Below are 9,294 nucleotides of genomic sequence, written 5' to 3' on the forward strand. Positions count from 1 at the left end.
CACCCAACTTACATCACTACTCTGGACGGTTCTGACTTAGAATATGTGGACATCTATAAATACCTAGGTGTCTGGCTAGACTGTAAACTCTCCTTCCAGACTCACATTAAGCATCTCCAATCCAAAGTTAAATCTAGAATCAGCTTCCTATTTCGCAAACAAAGCCTCCTTCACTCATGCTGCCAAACGTACCCTCGTAAAACTGACTATCCTACCGATCCTTGACTTCGGCGATGTCATTTACAAAATAGCCTCCAACACTCTACTCAGCAAATTGGATGCCGTCTATCACAGTGCCATCCGTTTTGTCACCAAAGCCCCATATACTACCCACCACTGCGACCTGTATGCTCTCGTTGGCTGGTCCTCGTTACATATTCGTTGCCAAACCCACTGGCTCCATGTCATCTATAAGTCTTTGCTAGGTATAGCTCCGCCTTATCTCAGCTCACTGGTCACCATAACAACACCCACCCGTAGCACACGCTCCAGTAGGTATATTTCACTGGTCATCCCCAAAACCAAGACCTAATTTGTCCGCCTTTCCTTCCAGTTCTCTGCTGCCAATGACTGGAACGAATTGCAAAAATCACTGAAGTTGGAGTCTTATATCTCCCTCACTAGCTTTAAGCGTCAGCTGTCAGAGCAGCTTACCGATCACTGCAGCTGTACACAGCCCATCTGTAAATAGCCCATCCATCCAACCAACTACCTACCTCATCCCCATTTTTGTTTTTGTTTTTCTGCTCTTTTGCACACCAGCATTTCTACTTGCACATCATCATCTGCACATATATCACTCCAGTATAAATTGCTAAACTGTAATTACTTCGCCACTCTTAGCCTATTTATTGCCTTACCTCCTTACTTCATTTGCACACACTGTATACAGATTGTTCTATTATGTTATTGACTGTACGTTTGTTTATCCCATGTGTAACTCTGTGTTGTTGTTTTTGTCGCACTGCTTTGATTTATCTTGGCCAGGTTGCAATTGTAAATGAGAACTTGTTCTCAACTGGCCTACCTGGTTAAATAAAGGTGAAATAAATCAAATAAAAAAATAAAAAATTCCACAGCATTTACAGAGTTTGCATTCATCCAATGTGTGGTGGCCTAAACATGAAGTGATGTATGTGCACCTCGAGAGGTAAGTGTGACAGATACTGGAAAAAAACAATCAATGATAACAAAAGGGAATTGTGTATATTGATTGATGAAATCACATCATACATGTTTCTGAACCTGCAGCTGAATACTTTCAATATTTGATCTTCTGCTCCATCACCAATGTGGATTAGGCTGCTACATCACCATCACAACAGCATGATTATTTTAGATCTCTGCATAGACCTAGCCTAGTGGACCTATGGAGTGAGTAGCAGAGTCCAGTTCCGAGTATCATTATTGGGTAGAGGATGAGTGAGGGTCCCCTGTGGGTCTAATGGATTCATGACCCGGTGCTCAGGATGCTGACCAGGGGCTACAATCCGATTAGCCCTGTCAGGCTCCAGGGAACAGGGAGGAGTCGCTCTCTCACTGGGAGAGGCAATGAGATTTCCCCTCTCGGCACTGCAGCCAGCACACAGAGACACAAAGTCGCCCTCCCCCGCTCCTCTGCCCACTGACAGCACTCATCCTGCAGGCAGAAGCTACTGGCGCCCAACGGTAGTGTAAGTAGTGGCTCTGTTTTGAGTTGCATGTGTCATATCACGGCCAGTAATAGGGAAGGTTTAAATTTGTTAGTACGCTTAAGAGGCAGGTGTCAGCAGCACAACAAACTCCAATCACGGGTGAAAGACTAGTTAGGTTGTTTCAACAGCATAGCTAACTAGGTAGCTAGCTTACTAGCTGGTTTACATAATCTACTATCTCTGTGATCAGCTGATAGCCTACCCCTCTTTGCCCTCTCTTGGAGCAGTAGGCTATAAGCTTGCTTACAGTCAGATGAGTGTGATTTTGCGTTGGACACACACACACACACACACACACACACACACACACACACACACACACACACACACACACACACACACACACACACACACACACACACACACACACACACACACACACACACACACACACACACACACACACACACACACACACACACACACACACACACACACACACACACACACACACCCCTGGCATGGCCTCTTTTGCCCGACTGTAACATGACTACTGTATTATATGCAAACAACTCACCAGACAGCAACATGGGGTCCTTGTCAACAGACTTTTTTACATGGTCAGACTCTCCGGTCAGCGAGCTCTCATCGATCTTCAGGTCGTTGCCCTGTATCAGTATCCCATCAGCAGGCAGGAGATCACCTGTGTGGGAGTGGAAGCAGGAGGAGACAAGGGACCAGAGACTTATAAGGATCTATAAGGAATTATAAGGATCCAAACATCGTTATGACTGCTTAATAGAAATCTACACAAAACCAGATAGGTTTAATGTATTATTTATGCATTTATGGTTGAGCTGTTATGAATGTTTGATTCTTAATAGACCTTCGGTAAGATACAGTCAAAGGAACTACAAATGCATTATACACAGGTAGCTACATAGATAGTCCAACCAGGTATACTACATCAGGGGACTTCTCCTGATCCTGGACTGACCGTATTTGATTTGGGCCACATCTCCAACCACCATTTCAGCCACAGGGATCTGGATGACGGTGCCATTCCGCACCACGGCAAATCGCTGCTCCTGCTCAATGCGGCTCTGCAGCCCCCGGAACTGCTTCTCCTTGCTCCAGTCGTTAAAGGCCGTCACCAGCACTACGCAGACGACAGACAGCAAGATGGCCGCGCCCTCAATCCAGCCAGCCTCCGCCTCGCCCTCGTCCTCTGCACCGGATGCCACATTCCCACACGCTGCAGAGAGAGAAATAGGAAGAAAGAGAGAGAAAGAAAGGAGGTGAGAGACAGGGCAAAGAGAGAGAGAGAGAGAGAGAGAGAGAGAGAGAGAGAGAGAGAGAGAGAGAGAGAGAGAGAGAGAGAGAGAGAGAGAGAGAGAGAGAGAGATGGCAGAGAAGTGAGGGAAGAGGGAACTCCGCTCACCTGATGAGTTACCTTAACTGAGAGAACTGAAAACCTGTGTTAACTCCCATAGCTATTGCCTAGGCTTTAGCTCAGAGGGCTAATTAATGCTTTATTAAGGCATGCGGAAGGCCAAAGTCTGATACCTGGACAGTCAGTCACACCTACCTTCGCTCTCCTCTCCAGGCGGTTGGTAGAAGGACAGTGCGAGGGAGATGATGGCAGCTATCTCTAGGATGATAAGAGTTACATCCTGTAGGGCCTCCCAGACCAGCTCCAGGAACGACTTGGCCTTCTTAGGAGGGATAAAGTTCTGGCCAAACACCTGACCACGCTTCTCTAGGTCTGACGGGTTGTCCGATAGGCCTAGAGAGGACAGGGAATGCTGCTACTGAACATGGTGCATGGCATCCCTTCATCCACCTCACTGGATTTAATTTAAAACACTATTAGAGGGTATCAGATTCTTGTGTGAATTCAGTAGGTAAGTGGGTAGCTAAGGAACTGTTAAAGATTACTGTAGAGTGAAACGTTATTTGGATGTTCTATCAGGATGCCTACTTACGACCAAACATTTGTCAAATTGCAGGTCTCTGCCATGAAAATTAGTCTGTAACACTTCATAATAGGTTCATATTAGAAACTGGCCATGTGAAATACTGTTGTCATAAACAGTCATTACATTATATGGGACATGGTCATAGAACTTGAGATAGTTACAGTTTAGGCCATGTTTCTTACAGCCTTGTGTAGGCATTATGACAGAGCATTAAAATAAATGCTTTCAAAATGTCTACATTAGAGCAGACAAAACACAGCATAACCATCTTTCAATTACTTCTGTAAAATACATTGCTATAGACTCACTCACATGAATCATATAACGGACATATAAATGTTTGAGTGTTGACACTGGGTGCTGGGTGCTCTTTTAGTAGAATGAGATAAATGGGGTGGGAATGGCACAGATGGCTAAGTCAGTGTGTGTCTGCTTCTCTGTGGGGTGTGTGCTCTGGCACACCCACCTCATGTCCTCCCCTGCCAAACATCACCTGCTGCTACTGTCAACCCAGCCATCTCTCTCTCTCTCTCTCTCTCTCTCTCTCTCTCTCTCTCTCTCTCTCGCTCTCTCTCTCTCTCTCTCTCTCTCTCTCTCTCTCACCCAATCCCATTTGGGGGGTAGTCAAAATGTAGTCGCACTATAACCGAGTTCAGAAATGATGTGTGAAACAATCTGGTGATAAAAAGACACGTGAGTAGGAACATTTCAGGGCGATGAGATATGCAAATTAATAATTAATCTGACTCTCTGTGAAAAGTCACATTTTACTCATTCAGACAATATTCTCACAGTTGCCATGGTAATGAAAGGTTCATGAACAAATTCCCCTTCATCTCTCTAACTGAAACAGCCTACATTTATCTCTACTGAATTATAAAAATAGTTTTGTAATCATCATAAAAGTGTGCAGATATTGTTGAATCATAGGCGCTTGTATAATTTAACATCATCTAAAAAGTGACAAATTACATAATTTTAAACTATAATGGTGAAAATAAAGCAATATGCTGAAAACATTAACCGCTCATATAGTGGTTTGAGCATCTCTCCTCAGGCCTATTTTATGTTTGCTGCAGGAGGCCATGATGAATGAGAGGAGGTGTCTGTCTCTCTGCCTCACACCCACCAGATTGCTGATGCTTTTGTAGCTTAGCAACATAACATGAAAGCCTGTTCGGGCAGACTGAGTTGGGAATGCACAAATACAGATAGAAAACCAGGCGGATGAGGACAGTACAAATGAGGACATCTGGTAGAAACCATCTATGCAAACACGATGGCAGTGGCGCTATAGCATAAAATATCATCAACTGGTTGTTCATAAAAAATCCAGTTGATTTGACCTATTGGTTTGAATTTGATTAGTAAGGAAGACTAATAAAGTGCATTGTATGTTTCCAGTGAAGAATGTCACTGAGAGTGGTGTGTCTGAGTGAGACTCTCACCATCGGCTGGGGAGGTCTTCAGTCTCTGACAGAGGCCCTCTGTGTCCGTGTAGTTCTCCTGGATCTTCTGAATGGCCTCTGCACCTCTCAGCTCCATAAGGTCCCGCAGGTCCTCCAGGGTGGCCCCAAAGTCCCCTGCATGGTTGACCTCTGTTCCCCCTCCACTACCTCGCTTCTTGGGTTTGAACTCCACCGAACTATTGGCTAAGTCCCCCATGATAATGTGTGGTAATAGAAGTGTATTGATTCTTCAAAAAACAATGATTCTTTGATGGACTTCTTTGAAAAGGGCCAGGGTAGGCCAGGATAGGCCAGGGTAGGAAATGCTTGACTATGTGATTTTTAGATTAATGTTCCCCCATGCCACTCCCTCCTTTGCCCCTTCTATGATTCTCCATATCAGGGCATGTGTGGAAGAACATTTGGAAATGTTTTTGTTGTGTGATTTGTCGGTGGTTTATTCCACCAAAGACCTTAATCTGGTCTGTCTCACAACCCCAGAAGAGAAAAGAGAATCAAACAAAATGATAAGGGGGATACCAATCCATAGAAACAGATATTTGTAAGGAGAAAAACAGAAAGAAGAGCTCAAGCGTTTGGAGGTGAAGAGAAAGATGCTTTGGCAGGTGCAGTGTAGGATTCACCTAAAGGCTGGAGAAGATGGAGAAGATGGGTTTTGTAGGGAATATTCTTACATCATTAAACCCTATCTAGATGTTGAGTTGTCAACATTTGCTACTATAAACCCAAGTCTGAAAAGAACTCTCAGATTGTAAGGATTTCAGCATCTTGACAGGATTTCACTCCGTCATAAAAATGTGATCTATAATTTGCACCAAAGAGAATTATTAATGATCCAATAGGAGTTGCTGCAATCCCACCCCCTCCCTCACTGGGACACAAATCAAACGAAACAAAAAAACAGACATAATTTATTTATAAAAAGTCTATTGATTTTTAGTTTATTGATTTAGGATGTTATGGCCTCTCTAACTGCTTAGTAGTGGGTTGGCTCTCTGATCAGGGGGACATACTTAACCGTAATGAATGTTCATACTAAAAATAGGAGGAGAAAGGCATTGGGATGAAAACCCATGCAAATATACAATATCTTCATAATGCTATTTATCTATGACTCTAAGTTACATCCTTGAATCATGGCATCAAATTGTAATCATTACAAAGAAATGTGTACATTTCCTTATGATTTAATACGTTTTAGGCCCTATTCAATGTTTTATAGGCATTCGTGTGCATGGAATTATCTGATTATTTTGTCTCATGAATTTTACAAGCGTTTAGGTAATGCATCAGACCTACACTTTTCTGAGTATTGTATAATGACCTTCGCATAATAACCCCTCTCCTCCTCATCTTCAAACAGTGAATTGCATTCCCTTTATGCTATTCCACCCATACTTGCTATATGGGCCCAGGAATCATCAAAATCCCAACAACATTTTTAAGGTTAAACACATTTCCATAATATATTTGTTATCACAGTACAGTCTCCTAAACGAGCGTCGTGACGCTCGTATGGAAATAGCCAATCCATGTCTAGAATGGGCTTTTACCAAGGTGACGCGCACAGCCATGATGCTCAGCGATCTGGGATACAGAGGATACTCTCCTCCGAGTGATACGAGGTGAAAATTGCCTCCATCGTGGCACGAAGCATTAGGCTTTATTAAGATGTTTTTATATTTCCACAGTATCAAAAAGTGAATGGAAACATATGTGTTTATATATCATAACTTAAAAAATCCTCAATTTCCCTTGCAAGACGGAGCATGTTTTAGTACATTGTCAAAATCCACCATGCCCTTTACTTGTAACCTTCAGATATCAGTGTTAACCTTGGTCTGCACAAATTCTCTCTTATGTCAGCGATATCCATCCCTTACGATAGAAATGCACACTAAAGTAGGGAAATAACACCTTTCCTTATATTCATAATTTTTACAATTGTTTTTCCAGAGGTGAATGGGGATATGATGGGCCTAATACGAATGAGAACATATTTTCGAGGCAACAGATTTCAGAGGAATTGCAGCTCATGGAAAAATACGATTGGAACATAGTGTGTTTCTTTATGGTGGGAAAATTATACAATTTTGCCCGAGTGAATGTGCTACATTTAATCTGTGAGCTGGCCTACTACAAGGTTATAACCGTGTTGACTGGCTCATTTGCGGAATAATTTATCTCTGTGCACGGATTTGACTCATTCAGACATAAAATAACAGCATACTCATATAAATCATAGAAGTGACCGGTAGGCCTATACCCAATTCCCAGAATACGCCAAATCGGGATTTTATATATTCCAGATGGCAGTGCTGCCCTACTATGAATAATAATATATTCCTGTTGCCCACAACATTAATGTAGCCTACATAGTCTACTCGGTAATAAATTATAATTGCCTGTAATAACTGACAAATAAATGTTTTATAGCATCTCGTATTGATAAAGGTAACGTAGCCAATTCACTATATTGGATTCATGAATACATTTTATGTCATTATTATAGTTTACCTGTACCATAATATTTTGGATGACTGCTATCAATACTAGTGTTCTACCGAGAAAGGTATAGGCTATAATAATAGGCCTAGGTCTAATAAATGGTGCAAATATTCGCCATTTTCACAGGTCACTCCAATATCATGAGGCATTTTGATGCCATATTATCCTTAGTCCACCATAATGATAGACCACCATTGAACTGAGATAAAAATACTCACCCGGCCATGTCCAAGGACGTCAAAGGAGAGTTTAGAAAAACAGGAAATCCAATGTTCTTTACTTTTAAATTCACTTCATATCCGACAGACAAAAACGTTTGAAGGATGTAGACTATACCGACGTGATGTTCCATCTGTTGTTTCTGGTCAGGAAATAACAATGTATAGCACAGAATTGTGCAGACGTCTATGTGGATTTCCTCTAATGCGGAATAAAATTATTTGATGGAAGGCAGATATTAGCGTGTTTGCATAAATTAACGGTTAAGGACCGCAGGTAGCTATTTGATATTTTACTGTTATTCTGGTCGTTGGTCCCAATTATTCTCGTTGGTGTAATTTTTTCGTCTAATTGATAATACAGCATAAGCTCCAATTGGTAGGCAAGAATTTGGGTCTACATGCTGAAACGATTCCTCGCTTACCGCACTCGTCCTATGATGATGGCAACATTAAAATGGGCTGTTCTATGCGACGGGTAGGAGTGGGGTGGATGGATGCTGCGACTGCCGAGCTGACGCTCCTAGCTATCCCTCCCTGCAACCCCTCCCCTTGCTCACCCAGACTTTACAACCACGTTAGTCCAGAATATTGGTATACTAATATCCCTATATAGACTGTCTGAGCTTAAGACAGCCATTCGTAAAACAAAATCTCAACATAAAAAAAAAAATCAAATCATCATACAGTAAATAATAATCAGAATGACTTTCATCAATTCATGGAGGTAGATAGGCCTATATAAGCTACTTGATAGCCCTACATTGAAAACGGCTCTGTAACAGGTTTATGTTGCCTCATCACAATTAAATGTTTTTATTATCATCATAATAATTAGCTAAGCATTTTGTCTACAGAACATGTAATAGACAATCAGAGCATATAGTGTTACGTAGTTTATTACACATAGACAAAATGACAGGTTGTTTTTCTGGTCTCATTGATATGCACTGTCCATTCATCATAATCAGATTTCTCCTGTCCTTCTCCCCAGAACACATTGCCTTCTAATGCTAAACTACATTAATTATAGAGGTAGCCATGTAGCCAGCGACTTCCCCATTAATAAAACATAGCCCAGTGCCAACACAGGAGTGGGGTGAGGAAGAAGGAAGAGGATGGAGGGAGGAAGTTATTGAGTCCATGACCTTCACCTGCATGAGTCTGGTATACACTTGGTCTCTTCATCCCTCTATAAAAAGAGACCATCTTTTTTTAAGCAACGCCCAAACAACAATTTACACAATCAATTAATTAATTAGAAATCCTTTAAATGTCCTATCAGAATTGTAGCAGATGTGAATTGAGATCTGCCCTAACATACCGCACCTGGAATGTATCCCTCTTCTGGCATAAAATGGAATTGCCTGATTGCATATTCAGAATCTAAATAGAGATTATTAAGGCTCACCCTGTGAAATTAGCTGAGTTGCTGGGCCTCTCGTGTCATAAATGTGATTGTCTGACTAATGTTTATTAATTAAAC

At 41.9% G+C, this 9,294-nt stretch overlaps 1 protein-coding gene across 8 annotated transcripts in view; it reads right to left on the minus strand.

Annotated features, from left to right (window-relative positions):
- Window positions 1–8,340, minus strand: part of LOC139542679 (plasma membrane calcium-transporting ATPase 3-like) — a 35,881-nt gene extending 27,541 nt beyond the window's left edge. For 7 of the 8 annotated variants that reach the window (XM_071348417.1, XM_071348415.1, XM_071348420.1 and 4 more), the window contains exons 1-5: window positions 7,809–8,340; window positions 5,062–5,712; window positions 3,223–3,420; window positions 2,632–2,889; window positions 2,212–2,337 (exon numbers count right to left, since the gene is read on the minus strand). In XM_071348417.1, coding sequence (XP_071204518.1) covers window positions 2,212–2,337; window positions 2,632–2,889; window positions 3,223–3,420; window positions 5,062–5,278 — 799 coding nt within the window. In that variant the 5' untranslated portion in view covers window positions 5,279–5,712; window positions 7,809–8,340. The remainder of the gene's footprint in view (window positions 1–2,211; window positions 2,338–2,631; window positions 2,890–3,222; window positions 3,421–5,061; window positions 5,713–7,808) is intronic. The other variant, XM_071348414.1, reaches the window with a different exon arrangement.
- Window positions 8,341–9,294: the final 954 nt, after the last annotated feature.

This window comes from Salvelinus alpinus, chromosome 17 (assembly GCF_045679555.1).
Source record: "Salvelinus alpinus chromosome 17, SLU_Salpinus.1, whole genome shotgun sequence".
NCBI lineage: Eukaryota > Metazoa > Chordata > Actinopteri > Salmoniformes > Salmonidae > Salvelinus > Salvelinus alpinus.